At 43.0% G+C, this 15,721-nt stretch overlaps 1 protein-coding gene across 2 annotated transcripts in view; it reads right to left on the bottom strand.

The window, feature by feature from the left end:
• Positions 1 to 6,766, bottom strand: part of ADRA1A (adrenoceptor alpha 1A) — a 75,796-nt gene extending 69,030 nt beyond the window's left edge. For both annotated transcript variants that reach the window (XM_033134266.1, XM_033134267.1), the window contains exon 1: positions 5,455 to 6,766. In XM_033134266.1, the coding sequence (XP_032990157.1) occupies positions 5,455 to 6,337 (883 nt within the window). In that variant the 5' untranslated portion in view covers positions 6,338 to 6,766. The remainder of the gene's footprint in view (positions 1 to 5,454) is intronic.
• Between the last annotated feature and the right edge of the window lie 8,955 nt (positions 6,767 to 15,721).

Below are 15,721 nucleotides of genomic sequence, written 5' to 3'. Positions count from 1 at the left end.
CAGCCGCCCCAAAACATTCCATTTTAAAACATATTCTCCCTGCTCACCACTGTGCTGTCTACTGTCTTTTTTATTTTAACATAATTCTCAAATATTGTATGTCTACATGAGTCACAGCTCAGCCCAATGGTGCCTCCTTTGATTCAGAGTTAATAATAATGGCCAGGTCCAATAATCATGCTTATTTTGTATGTAAATCAGATAATGTATCCAATGTCCAGACACATAACTACCCGTTCAGTAAATGTTGCCTCTTTCACCCCCTTTTCTCTAATGATCCCTCTTTCCCAGATCTCCAGGGATATCCATTGCTCATGGCAACATCCTCATGTCAACAAATGTCGGTGATGGTCTATGAATCATATGAAGTCTGATAAAATCACCAACTGCCTTTTATCATGGCCCCTATTTTATGAAAAAGAAAGCCTTGGTTTAAATCTCAGGCCAACACTTTTTCCACCCAACATACTGCCTCTGGAACTAGTGGACTCTAGACAAAAGGATGCACGTTTTTTCACCCTTCCTTCTTTCATATGTTGAAGGCTAACACCTTCAGATTCTCTCTTCATCTCCACGATCAAACTTGTTTGTTAGAAAACATTCACTCCAAGGTATAAATGACTGACAACAACCTCCAATGTGATTCCCCCTCTCACGAAGGGGCTCTGAATTTCAACCAAACATTTAGGATGCAGAGAGAAAACAAGACTTACAAGATTTAGACTCGAGAGCAGGCAAGTGAGTTTCCTACCTGCAATCACACTAGTCAGTCCACAGCTGGTGAGGAAGGGCTGGTGAGGGAGGGTGTGTGGACACAGGGAGCAGACAGCCTTGTCACTGTATAGAGGAACAGCCTTTGGTGATGAAATGGAGAGTACTATTCACTCACCTGATTATCCTGGGCCAGGACTTCCACACGTGGGTACTTCACTTTTCAGCTTTATATACTACATTCATCTCTGCCCTGGTTTTAGTTTCGAATCCCGCTGTTCTGGCAACCTAGAGAGCAGACCCATAACCTCTTCTTCCCCAGAGAGTATTTGTTGTGCTTAAGAGCTCATGTCCCTTGTATATGATAATATAATGGCATGTTTATTCTTCTGTTCACCTTTTCATGAAAAATGTACTTGAGATGTTTACTAAAAACAAATAAAATGTCATTGATGGCCCCACAGAAGTAGTCAGCCTTCAAGTCCCTGCTCAGTTAACAGCGATATTTCTAGAAGCTTCCACAGTGACCTCCAGACAGGGTGAACTGTTATATTCCTCAGCACTTGTAATAGTGCGTTGAGGACCAATCTCACAAACTTGTGATAATTGTTCCTAATTTGTCTCCTTAACTAGATTGTGAGGCTCTTGGGGGCCAGGAATGTGCTTTATTCATCTTTGTATTCTTTTTAACTCAATATCTGGTACTTATTATACAGTCAATAGATCCTGGAAGATATAGTCTCTTAGTTATTTGGTGTCAAGAAGAAATTGTGCACCACATATCTGGTAGGTTTAGGGGTCTTTTGCCCTATTGAGTAGCCTGGTTGGATGCAGTTAACTCTAAATTTTCTATTTTCCTCTTGTGACACCACATTAGGATTTAAAGGAAGCCTAGTGATTCTGGGTGCTCCTGTCTTATCGCAACTCCTCTCCATCATAACGTGTTCACCTCATCTTCCCCAAGAGAGCAGATCTAAGTGGGATGCTTTGATTAGACCAGTACCCCTTTCACCAGAGGACTCACGACCCAATCCATTATGCTCATGTCCCCACTAATCACTCGGTCACCACCCAAAGTCCCAAACTCCTGGTCATCTATCATCACCCGAGCTTCTTCCACCACCTGTTCAGTATGACCCCTCATTCGATCCAGTTTATGTCCCTTCACAAACATCCTCTCTTCACTGGGGTCCCTAAGATCAAGTCAGTCATCAGTAACCGTCCCTAGAATCCTAGCTGTCAGACAACCTGTGACAGCTGTCACACACAACCTTCTTGACTGGTCTTACTTTAAATTTATGACCGTAAGTCTCAAAAGGACCTCCTGGTGACTCTGCTAAATTTCCATGATCTATTTACACCGTGACCTCAGAGGTTAATATTTCACATCTTTTTTGGCTCCTCAAACCATCATCATTTCCTACTCCTTCCTCTCTCTTAGGCAATGATCTTGCTACTTATTTCACTGAGGACATAAACACTTTCTGAAGAGATCTTTACCTTTCCCCCTCCACTGTGTTTTCTCGTCACTTCCCTGTCCTCCACTTGGGCACTGAATCCCCTCTCCTCCCCTGCCTATACCACCAGCATCTCTCTATACCATCATTCCCATCAGAATATAGACATGATATCTTTTCTCCCACCTTTGAGAATTCTCTCTAGATCCTTTCCGCTACACTCTATTTCTCTGCTCCACTGTCTAGCAAAACCTTTCTAAAGAGTTGCCTATTTTCACCATTTCCATGTCTGCATCTTCCATTCTCTCTAGAAAGCACACAACCAGGCTGTTGTTTCACCACTCCACTGAGACTATTATCCTCAAAGGACCTCTTCATATCTGCATGGGCCAACACATGGCCAAATCTAATGTTGATTCTGTCTTCTTCTGATTTGGCCTGGCAGCTGCATGTGACACAGCCGATTACTCTTGCTTTCCTGAAGCATTTCCATTTGGCTTTGGCACCACCACACTCTCCTCCCTGGCCACTCCTTCTCAATTTCTTTTGCTGGTTGGTTCTCCTCCTTTTTCCAACCCTCAAATATCAGAATGCCCTGAGGCTCAGTCCTTATCTCTCTTTTCTCTATATACTTTCTCTTGTAGATCCTTCCATTTCTGTGCCTTTAAATATGTTGAGGTGCCCGCGTTTATATTGTAGTCCAGCTTCTCCTCTTAGCTTCAGTTTACATCTAACTGCCTATAGGGCATTTCTACTTAGATGTCTAATGGACACCTTTCAACATAGGCTATACGAAATAAACACTCGTCCTTTACTCTCCCACCAGCCCCTTGTAACCCGGTCATTCTCTGGTTTTCCCAATCTCAGTAAAAATGCATGATTTACCCAATTACTTAGGCCCCAGACCTGGGAATTATCTCCAATTCCTCTCTTTTTCTCATACCCTATGTCCAAATTTGTCAGCCCTACCTTTGAAATGAGTGCTGAATGTGATCACTTCTCACCACCTTCACCTGTCTCACCTGAGTGGGCGCATCAAGACCTGTCTTCCCTTGATTTCTCTACCAGCCTTGTAACTGGTCTCCCTGCTTCCACTCTCACCCCCAAACAGCCCACTCTCTACCCAGCAACCAGAATGATCCTTTAAAATTTAAGACCAGCCACTCACCTGCTTACAACCTTCTGATTGGATGGCTTCCCGTTACAATTAGAATAATATGTAAATTCTATTTTGACCCAACAAATCCACATTACTTTGACCTTGTCTATCTCCTCAGGCTCTTTTCAAACTTGTCTTCACCCTCAGTCTCTGTAGTTCAGCCATACTAGCCTCTTTGCTCTGCCTTGCACAAGTCAGGTTCTTTCCCATCTTTGCATTGGCTGATCCCTCTGCCCAGAAAGCTCTTCCTCCCAAACTTTGCAAGCTTGCTCTTCACTTTAGTCGGGTGTATGCTCAAACATCACCTCTTCAGAGAGGACTTTCCTGACCACCCTCCTCCCATTGTTGTACTACTCTCCATCCTCTTATTCTGTTGACTTTTTAAATAGTGCTTATTAATCCTGAATTCTTGGCACACATTTACTTGTTTATGGCTATCTCCCACAAAAGAATGCAAACATCTTACTGGCAAGGACTTTTTGCCTTCTTCATCCTAAGTGTCTAGAACAAGTGCTCAATAAATACTTGACAAGTGAATAGATACATGAACAAATGTGTGAATTTCAGGAGGAAGTAAGAATTAGCATGCAGAAAGGTAGGTAAGCAGGCAGTGGCTCAGGTAAAGAGTGTTATTTAAGTAAATTCAAAGCTCTGATGTACTTTCAGGAGCAGAGGAAGCAAGAATAATGGGCAGGCTTAATGGAAGGTCAGCTAGTGGACTTGGAAGGGCCTCTCAAGCAGCCCTGTCAGACAGAAATTTCTACAATGATGAAAATGTTCTGTATCTCTGCTGTCGAAAACAGTAGCCAGTGGCCACATGTGGCTATTGAAATGTGGCCAGTGGGACTGAGGAACTGAACATTAATTTTCTTTAATTTTAATTCACATTAAATAGCCACATGGGGCTATAGAATTAGACAGTGAAACTCTAGAACTTGAAGAATTCCTTCCCCCCATTTGTGATTTCAGGATAAGAACGTATACCTCACTGAGTTGTTAAGAGGACTAGTGAAATAGCAAGCTTTGTCAAATGTCTGAAACAGAGCTGGCCTTCAAAAAACAATAGCTGCTTTCATTACACACAGTTGCAAATTAAAGTACTTTAAGTACATAGCACTTAAATTTGGCCCTTAAGTATCAGAAACAGACTTGTATAAATTTTTATCACATTTTTTTGTGTTCTAGAGTTAGTGAATAACCAACGTGTGGGCCTATATTTGAGCTCACAAACTAAAAATAGCAAACAACCATTTTGGGATCCCACGAAGGCCTTTCAGGGATAGATGACTATTCCAAGCGGATCAGCTTGCTGATACTTCTAATGAGTAATTAGTTTTGACAACAGTTAATTTAGCATTTGCAAAATTTGGATTTGTAGCATTACTGTATTATTTTCAAACAGTGTCATCGGCAACTTCCCAAATGATTTTGGATAACAGTAGTGTTTGCTTTAATACTTACTATTAAAATAAAGGGAAAAAATGTTTACTGGAAACATTATGTTGAATTCTTTAAAGCTTAAATTGGTTAGGACATAAAATCATTTTTTTTTTCTTGTCAGTGTTCACCATGCTTTCTTCCACACTGAATCCAGAATATAAAATTAACACAGATATAAAGCATAAGCAGACCATTATAACTGGCCCTTAGGAATAATTTAACCTAATAATAAAATTACACATTTGTTCAGAATAAGCATGGTGCTTATTTTTAGGTCAAGAGAAGCTGAGGTCCATAGAAGCAAAGGTGCAAGTGGCATTCCACAGCCCCTGCCTAGGTGCCTGGTGGAGACTCTGGGACTTGAAAGAAGGAGGTATTTAAATTAAACCCATACTTTTAGGCATTGAGAAAAGTTGGTGTTCTTATTAAAGAGACCAATTAATCTGTATCAGTTGGAAGCTACTTTCAGTAGTTGAAAAAGTGCCATAGGACATAATATAAAGGAGACTGGCGTAGAGAGGGAATGAAAATTCACCTTTCTACAAGGGAGGCTTTCCTAACTGCCCTCCTAGCTTTGCCGTTTGAAGTGCAGATCATTTATCATCAACCCCCGACTGTGCGTCGAGCAGCAGAAGGGGCTGAGGGGGAAGACCCTAAATACTAAGATGAGGTGTTGTAAAGACTTACCAATGGGCATCACTAAGAAAAAAGGCAGCCAGCAGAGGACGAAGCAGCCGACCACGATGCCCAGTGTTTTGGCCGCTTTCTTCTCCCGGGAAAATTTGAGGAGTCTCACGGAGAAGTGCGTCTTGTTCCTAGTGCTGGACCTCGAGCTGCCTCCTACCGGGACATTTTTCCGATGGATGCGGAGAGTCACCTGCTCCGAGTCCGACTTGTCGGTCTTGAGTCCGGACTTAAGGCCCCGACTCTCCCTCTTGGCCACCACGTAGACCCGGCAGTACATGACGAGGATGATGGCCAAGGGCACGTAGAAGGAGCCCAGCGCAGAGAAGAGCACATAGCCGGGTTCCTCGGTGATCTGGCAGATGGTCTCATCCTCTGGGGGCGGCTGCCTCCAGCCGAACAGAGGCCCGATGGAGATGACGAGAGAGAGCGCCCAAATACAGAGCAGAGCCATGAGACCCCTCTTCTGGGTGACGATGGTGGGATAGCGCAGCGGGTAGCTCACGCCGATGTAGCGGTCAATGGAGATGATGCAGAGCCCCAGGATGGACGCGGTGCAGCACAGGACGTCCACCGCCGCCCAGATACTGCAGAAGACCCTGCCAAAGGCCCAGTAGCCCAGGACCTCGAAGATAGCGGAGAAGGGCAGCACGGTGGAGGTGAGCAGAAGGTCAGCCACGGCCAGGTTGACAATGTAGTAGTGAGTGACCGAGTGCAGATGCCGGTGGCAGGCCACGGAGAGGATCACCAGGATGTTCCCCAGTACTCCGAAAAGGATGAGGCCCCCCAAGATCACCCCGAGCAGAATGGCCTTGGAAATGTTCACCGGCGCCGAAGGGTGAGTGCAGTTGGAGCTGTCGGAGGCATTTCCAGAGAGAAACACCATGGTCTCTGCTGGGCGAGCGAGCTCCGTGTCTCCAGGGCCACCCCCGGGCGGGGGCGGAGGCGGGAGTGAGGGACCAGGGAGTCAAAAGGTCTCGGCTCGGGGGAGCCTTGCCCGCTGGGGTTGGCTGGGGGTGACAGAGAGCGCGCGGGTGGGTAGCAACCCCGGCCAGCCCTGGAAACCCTCAGAAAGCCACGCAAAGGGGCAGGGCATGAAAGGCGACATGACCAGGGGTGCGCGGGGCTGCCCGCGGACCTCCTCCACCCGCTGCGCTGGCCGCAGCTTCCAACTCCCCGCGGATCGGAGGCTTGGTGCCAAGCTGGAGGAGACGCGTTGCAAAACGCACTCCCAGAATTACCGGAGTCCGGTTTTCTGCACTGTCTGATCCCTCCTGATTAGAAAATTCAGCATTCTGCACGTAATTTGGAATTCAAAAATCCAGTGCCAGTCTCCCTCCAAACCACAAGCAAGTACCGGTCTGCCATCGACTCTCAAAGGCGGGGACCGTTGGCATCTGGGCACTTCTTCTGGCCCGCAGTTATCCACAGTGTGGCTGGCCCGCCGTGGACTCGTGCTAGATCCAGCTTCTTGCTAGGCGCGCAGGCCAGGGGATATGGATGCGAAATGTTTGCCAAGATAGGCGGCTGCGGAGCGTTGCATGCCGCGTCCTTCTGAAACAGCGCAAAGAGAAAGGCAGGGTGTAAGCCAGGAGCCCTGAGGAGCGAGGACGTGCCGAGCTCGACGGGTCGGACCAGGCTGGGAGCCCCGCGGACTCTGCAGTCCCGGAGTGGCTGGCCTTGCCGCAGCAGAGGAGCTGCCAGAGGGGACCACGCGCGGTGCCGGGGCTGGGAAGCTGCCCTGGTGCGCTCCGCCGCGCCGCCTCTGGCGGGGTGGAAATCCCAAGCAAATGAAGCCCAAACTGCAGCACCTGACCACGGTGTGTCGCGCGGCTGCACAGCGAAATTAGTATCTCCGAAACCCACGAGGCGAGACTGCGGCTGGCAAGTGTGTGGCACCGAGCTGAGCCGGTGGAAACCGGAGGATCTAACCGGTTGCCACTTGTACAGGTTGCTTCGCAGTCACCTGGAGAGGCCGGCCGGGGAGGGGGAACCGCTGCGACCCAGGACCTCAGGGCCAGTGCCACACGCACGCTCGCGCCGGAGGAATTCACACTTGGGTGTGTGGAGCGCGCGTGTCTGTCTACCAGCCAAGCTGTCCTGAGAGCCAGGTCCTGAGCAAAGCCTGGCGGGTCCCGAGGTCTGAGCGCCTGTCCAGGATTCCATTCCAAACCACGGGGTCAATGGTCCCGGAGGATTCGAGCCTCGAGCCAACCCAGGTGGGCTGCTGGTATGGGGGATGGGAAGAAGTATCACTCTTCAGAAGGGGCTTTGCAAGTGGTAGTCACTGCGGATTTTGTAGGCGTACAAATCAAGCCCGCGCGCCAGCGAACACGAGACGCCCACTGCCAGCGTAGGAAACCTAGGTTTCCACCGCGGCAATTCTACCACAGGAACTCAGCCAGAAGTGCGACGAGTGGGGACCCATCGTGCCTTTGGGTTAGGCGCCGGGGCGTGACATCCAGGCAAAGGCTAGTGTGAAAACCACACGTTCAGGATCTCACAGGTGCCAGTAAAAGCAGGCACCAGCAGAAACCCCTTTTCCCTACCTCGGGGCGATAAATACGGGGTTAAAAAGCACACTTGTTAACTAGGAGGTAACTTCTCAGAATATATTAGGAAAACAGGACGGCATGGAGATGCTGGTGGCAGAACAGGTGAAAACAACCTGGAGGCGCTCGGGGAAAGTGGGGGTTCCGCTCACCGGAGGCCGAGGGCGATTTGCCCTGACCCACCCGCCCTGCTGGGTCCCCGCGCCCCGCGCACTCACCTGGAGCGCGGATGCAGAGACACCCGTTCGCGTGCGGCCGGGAGCGGTCGGGGTTTCGGTCCCAGGAGCAGCCCTGTCGCCTCCTCTCTGTGGGGAGAGGGGACCTTCTCTCCCAGGAACCAATTCCTGGTCCTTTTGCACCAGCTGACTCACCCCTCCACCACTGATGTGTTTAAGCAACTGGTTCTGTATCGCTTTACCTAAAGATTTTAAAACAAAGAATGAAAATAGGAAAAGAAAAAACATACAGCTAACCGACAACTCCACATTCACCCTTTTAATATTCAGCTCCCAGACAGGAGCAAAGAACGGCAAGGAACTTTGCGGCTCTCGCTGACGTAACACCGGCAGGAGCCCAGCGAGCAGCGGATCTCCTGCAGTTCCCCGGGTACGCGGCACCACGAGCACATGCGCATAGCGGTAAAATTTCCCCCTCTTGCCTTGGATTCTCACTTTGCTTTTTAAAAGGTGTATGGGGGGCGGGGAATTTTCATTTGTAGTAAATAACTTCTTTAAATGATCTGATTTTAAAAATAAAGAAAAACCGACACTCGCCAGCTGTATTAATTACTATGTGTGGTGTGTTCAAAGAAACGCCCCTTTGAACAGCTTGATTCGATTAACGCTTGCACTAACTTCTGTTAAAATCAGGAAGAAGCATATTGTTATGACAAATATGCAGGTAAATTATATTATTTGCAGATGTTTTAAGATGCAAGTAAAATCAGATAAAATTCAATAAATCTGATTGTAATAAAATTATATTTCCAGGAAGATAAAGTGAGTATATCTAAACCTTATTGAACGTGATCCATCTCTCATTTCTTTAGACAAATGATTTAAAAAGCCTTATAGTCCTGCTGTAGTTTCTTACATGGTTTAGTGTTTAAAAAATGCCACCCATTCTTTTCCAGTTTTCATAAGAAAATGTATCCTTCAAAGGAGAGTTACTTCTCTTTAATTCACTTTGATTAGTTAATAGAGTATGAAAAGCTGACATCACCAGTCTTATTTACTTTTTTTTCTGGTAAATTCCATGTTCTGTTTGCCTTACGATTGAATAAAGCCATATGTGTTTTGGAATATTGGGGGAAAATGCTAGAAATTTTTCTCCACTCTGATTCCCACCTCCTAAGTCATCTTTGTTCATCTTTATTATTCAGACAAACCACACTGTTCTTAAAATATTTACTAGATTTCCTTAAACCTAGTAACAAAGAGATAACTTTGAGCAGTGGTATACTCCTTCCCTTGAACAAAAGTTTATTAATATTATTACCTTTCCAAGGGAGCTATTTGGAAGGCTCTATAAGCAACATACCTCAAAATGCCTTGGAGAAATGCCCATGGGAGAATCAGGGAGCCCTGCTTCATTGAAGACCTAATATTTAGACTTCTCTTGTACACAATCCCCCCGCCCCTTGTCCATAGGGGTAATACCCACACTTGTCATATTTGATTAGACTTTAATATCATTTTATTTGACTTTAATATTATTTAAAAAATACATACACAAAAGGCTTGCTCATCCACAAATTGAATTGTATATTGTAGGAAAAGCATACTGGGTGAGGAGACAGGAAATCTGGATTCCCTTGAATTACTAAATCACTTGCTGTCTCGGGATTCAGTTTCCTCAGGTGGAGAAGTCTGGACTACAATGCCCTACGACTCTTACATTGTATCATCAAATGTGTTTATAATGTCTGTTCTTCAGAAATCCATCCACCAGAGAAATATATTGTTGTTTAGTTTCATATTCATTAACCTTATACGACAAATGTGAGTTTTCTATTAAGATCTGTTCCATGGTAGATAAGGGAAATAGGGTTATCAGCAAGAAATGCAACTGAAAATTGCTCTGCTCTGCAAGGTCAATATGTACAAAAGTCTTTGGAACTCCCAGCCCCCCATCCCCCAAAAAACAAGCGGTAGGCACAATTCCTCCCCTCCCCCCACAACTAACTATCTAGTGCCAAGATTGGGAAGAGTGGCTCCTTATTTCTAGCCTATATGCTGTCAGGTAAGTCTTTCAAATCAGCTCTCAGCCTGTAAACATCACTCTGAGAAACTAACTCCCAGAACCAATCCCCCCCCTCCACCCCCACATAGACCCATAAACAGCAAACTATCCCTCTCTTGGTTACTCTTTAAAGAATAGTTTAATCAATTAGTAAACAGAAACCTCATTTAAAATGAAGTAGGGAGGCCAGAAGGGGGAGCTCTCAGGCCCTACATCAGTCACAAAGCACAACAGGGAGAAATCTTTGTAATAGCCCTCCCAACTTCTCTTCCTCACTATGAGAGTTTCCTTTTTGTATTAGGAGACTTGCACGTGGCCTGCCGTGGTCGCATCTTCCAAATTGCAACTCTTTGTTCCTCCCGAAGAAACTCATTTTGCTGGAGAAATATCTGGCTGACTTTTTGTTTAAGGTCAACAGTTGACATGGTTGTTCAAAAGTGTTGAGTTAGTCCCATGGGGAGAGGTGAAGAGGGGAGAGGTGAAGAATAGAGAGTAGAGTCATAAAGATCCTGGCCCTACCCTCCTACCAGACCAGGGCAAAACTCAGCTTTTTTGAGCCTTGGTTTCCTAATTTTTAAAGGGAGACAATAAACCTAGGTGGTTATTAGGCCAGAGTAAGTTTATAGCTCATGAAGCTTATCAATCCTCCTTTTCTGCTCATTTTGTGTGCTACTTCAAAGTGAAACACAATTCTAAACCAGAGTGGTCCAAATTCCACATCTAACATGAGACAGATATATTCAGCTGGAGAAATGTGCAAAATGACCTGAGAATTATGCCTGGGCCACTGATGTAATCAGAGTGACCCAACATGGTGGACAGGGAGAGCTGGCCCTGGCCAATGGCTACTCCTCCTTTTCTTCTCAGGCCCCCTAGTCCCACATCTTGAAGGGCCATGCAAATATGTGTGAACTTCAGTCTGTACATCCAGGCTGCTGTCCCTTGGCTTGGGCCTCGGGGTACACACACCTGTGATGTGGTCTGCCCTTGAGAGGATGAGCCAAGGAAAAAGGCCTAGAGGCTCTGAAAGTGGTTGTGTGGCCATTTGGGGCAGGAGATTCTGGGTCTGAGAGCATGATCTATAAGGGAAGGTGCAGATTTCAGGCAAGGCTATTATTACCTTAGTCTCATGGAATCTTTGCCCCATGGAAAGGGCCACATCCAGAGGGAATCAGAGTTGGCTCTCTAAAGCGCAAAACCCAAAGCAGGGGTCCTCTTGCCTGGACTTAATGGAGCTAGTCTGTAGACTTCAGGTGTAATGCAAGTTGAAAAATCCCCTGTAGGGGAGGTTCCGGGATGGCTCATGGGATTGCTTGATTGAGGGCTTGCAGGATAAGCAGCATTTAGTCTGGTAGACAAAAGTAAGGAAGTCAACAACAGCTATACAGTAGCTCTGTGTGTGTGTGTGTGTGTGTGTGCGTGTGCGTGTGTGCGTGTGTGTAGAGACATTGGAGGAACCATTCTAATTGGAGAAGAAGGGTTTGCAATAATCATACACCCAATAGCTTTGACCAGCAGGGCTCTGTTAGTGATTAGTGAGAAAGTCAGAAAGCCATTAAATGTGGGAGGCTTTCAGGAAAAATAGTTCAGAATCCGTCAATTATTATCTTAGAAGACAATCCGCAATGGGATTAGGAGCTGTTTTCTGGGCCTTACCACTGCAAGTGACAAAGTAGAGGGCTTAATGCTAATATTCACCAAAAAGATCTAGTCTTTCAACTAATTCTCCTAGGGCTTGAAAAGTTAAAGTGGGAAAAAAATGAAAAACGTGGCTCAGAACAATATTGACACAGTCTCAAGTCAAAATTCTCCAAACAAACATTGTGTTCTAATCCTTTATTGAACTCACAAAACTGCCTACTGACACAGACACTGCTGAAGGAATCCTTGGTTGAGATAATTCTGTATTTGGCATCATTCTTCCAGCTCATTCTCATCTCCCTGAGATAATAACTTTTTCCAAGTCTTGTGAGCTGTGGTATCCCATCCTTACACAGTAGTGTGTTAGGGTGGGAATTTGGAGTCAAGTCAGCCTATAGCTAGATCAGGTAAATTATTCCTTCAAAACGATAAAACTTTGCTCTGGCATAGCAAACGTCAGTTGAGGCACAGCAATCAGATTCTTTCAATACCTTTGTCAAATATCATCTGAAAGGGAAGTGAAACACCTAAATCAATATCTGTACCAAATGTAGACATTCTTTATCTCGTCTCCACCTGCTGATGTACTATCATAAACACATTAAAATGATTATTGACCTGTATTTCATTATAAAATACACACTCATAATAGCACATTTCGAAAAGTTAGATGTGTGTAAAAATAAAACTTAACTGTAATTCTACCATTGGAGAAACAGCCATTGTTAAATATTTGGTACATTTTCCCATTTTTTATCCATGTGTGTAAATGGTATACGTAGAAATATGTACATAGCTAGATGAAATATATGTATGTATTTAATGTGTGTATATATATATATACATTAAATACAATACTGTGATCATACTGTATTTACAGTTATATATGTTGCTTTTTCATTTAATATTATTTTATGAACACATCCCATATTATTACATTTCTGTCAAAATTGATTTATAACAGCTGCACAGCAATTCCATTGCTTGTACATGTTGATAAATTTAAGTATTTGGATATTTAGTATTTAGATTTTTTTTTCATGATACAGAAAACTTTAATCCAGATTGTTCAATTAAAGATTAAGATAACTGAAGGTTTGCATGATATAATCAGTTAATATTACTGTAATAAATATTGGATATTTTATACACTCTAAACATTAAATATCACCTTCAGAATTCTAAATATAAATTGAAATACTTTTAAATTAATAATACCAAAGACCAAAAAAACTCCTCTTAACATGAATATGTATTCCAGGTGAATTGTGATAATATACTACATATATATATGTGTGTGTGTATATATATATATATATATATATATATATATATATATATATATATATATATTTATTAGGCTCTAGGGATTAAAAAAAAACATAATCTCTACCTTGGAAACTTTATGTTCTAGGCATTTTGCTATTTTTCACACGTTAATGATTTTATTGCTCAAAACAATTCTGTGTGATTAGTTGTTATTATTCAGAGTTTTTTGATATAGAAAATGAAACCCACTGACTTTTAGTAACTTTCACAGGGTTGTATAAATACTGGGGAATTCAGCAAAGCTATACTCAGTATTTAGATTTTTTAAAAAATATCAACTTGTACTGTGATAAATATATATAATGTTGTACTGTAATTTTTTCTTAAGATTAACTTCTGTAAGTGAAATTAAAGGATCAAAAATTATGAACATTTGAAAGGTTACAATACATATCACCTTCTAGAAAGGTTTTACTAATGTAAACAGAAAGTATAAACTTGTAACTATAGTGCATTACAGAACCTTTTTTATTTTTTCCTTCTTGACAACCTTGAGTCTTTATAATAAAATAGACAAATACATGAATATACAGAGGGTGCCAAAAAAATGTATACACACTTTAATAAAAGAAAAAAACTGTATTAGAATTTCACTGATGGTAACCACTTTGAACACCTCTTGTAATTGCAGAAGTCAAACGTGACTTGTACTCATCTTTTGTTATCAGTATATGTTGAGTATTACAATTTTAGTACAGTTTTTTTTCCTTTCTTAAAATGTCTATACTTTTTTTTGACACCCTCTGTATATAAATGAAATAAACCTCAGCCAATCTAATAAGTAAAAATCTCATTATAATTTTTTATTATTTAATTACGAATATAGTTTCATACATTTATTTGACATTTTTATTTATTCTTGTGTGATTTGTTTGTCAATGTTTCTATCAGTCAGGATTTAGTCAGAAACTGCTGCAGGTATTTCAAACAGGAAGTGATTTAATACAAGGAATTAGAGTCTTATGAGACAGTGAAAGATTGGGCCACAGATCAGGAGAAGCTATTTGCTTTCAGGAAACCTGGCAGTACAGGAATATCAGGAAATCACAATAATGAGTTCAGCTGATGGAAGCATCAGTAACATGCAGGACTCCCAGATGCTCCTGGTAAAACCTCACACGTACTGTTGGCTGAAGCCTTCATTCCTGCACAACACTGTTATAGGATGAACACTGGCTTCTGCTTCTCTTTTACTTTCAGAAATCTCACAGGAATTCCTTTCATTGGTGAATTATCACCAAGAATTCTGCTGATAGAGATTCTTCTAGCCATTGCAACGCAGGGAAGAACATAGCAAGGGGAAAATTGGTTTTGAGTGGCCAATAGGTAATTTGGTATGTCTACTGCCCATTTGTATAGTGGTGTTTCCCCTTTTATCTTATTGGTTTGTAAGAACTCTATATATTATAGCAGCCAAGACAATGTGCCCCTCCCATCTCCTGTTGCATAACTGACTGACAGCCCAGATTTTGTCCTTCTGGATACTTCCGAGTGCTTGTGCCACACTTCCTACAGGCTGCTCCCAACGAGTGGCTAAGCATGGCAGAGGTTTTAATGCAGGCTGGTTATCACTGGGATTTCTGGGAGACTTTATTTCAAGGACTCTCCATCAGTTGGCAAAAAATTTCTTATAACTACAACAGTCTGACTCTTTCCCAATCCTCCTTCCTTCCCCTCTGCTTCATAAGATTCTGACTTGAATCATAGTCTGAAGGCTCTCCTCCAACTCTTCCTTTTTCCTTCACAGGACTTTCCCTCAATACATATTTTGTATAATTAATCATGTCTTGGTGTCTGCTTCTTGGAGGACCAAAATTAACACATACAGTAAGGATGTCAGCCCTTTATGATATTTGTCATTTCTTCCTTTCACAGGAATTTAAATTTAAATTGACGTTTCTTCTTGTCTTCATGAATTTACATAAAGAGAGAAGCTCTCCACATAAGTTCCCTGTAATCAACAAAAAGAACGTATTTATTTATTTATACTTTGGGAACCTAAGAACCTAATCTGCCCACATTGTGTGAATATTTTATAGGATTTCACTGGCCAGTGATTTTTCTCCACGGTCAGATTGGTCATGAAAGAACCTACAGGAGCTTCCTTATTTCTCTCCACCCTAGTAATTTTCCTTCTACACTTAGAATTTCTGATAGGACAGAATTTAACCCATACGAAGTAGATAAGAGTCTGCACTAATTTTTAAAATTATTTTAAAATGAAAATCTTACAGTAAGTATTGAAAACAAGAGGTCCCTTAATTTCCTCTGACTGCAATTTAGCAGGAAATGTAGGGTTACTCTAAAGTCTTCATAAAAGGAGAGTATCTCTTCTCTCTTATTGAAGAATAAGTTCTGGATCAATATTCAGAATTTTTATTCAGTCTTGTTAACTTAATTGCCATTAATGCAGTTTTGTTGTCTTCATTGAGACATAGGAGAAATTGATAAAATAGTGTTATTCCTCTGTCTAGCATCAGGAAAAGCAAAACAAAACTATTTTTATT

This window comes from Rhinolophus ferrumequinum, chromosome 18 (assembly GCF_004115265.2).
Source record: "Rhinolophus ferrumequinum isolate MPI-CBG mRhiFer1 chromosome 18, mRhiFer1_v1.p, whole genome shotgun sequence".
NCBI classification, from domain to species: Eukaryota; Metazoa; Chordata; class Mammalia; order Chiroptera; family Rhinolophidae; genus Rhinolophus; species Rhinolophus ferrumequinum.
Note: the sequence above shows the minus strand (reverse complement) of the source record. Positions and strands in the feature narration are given on the sequence as shown.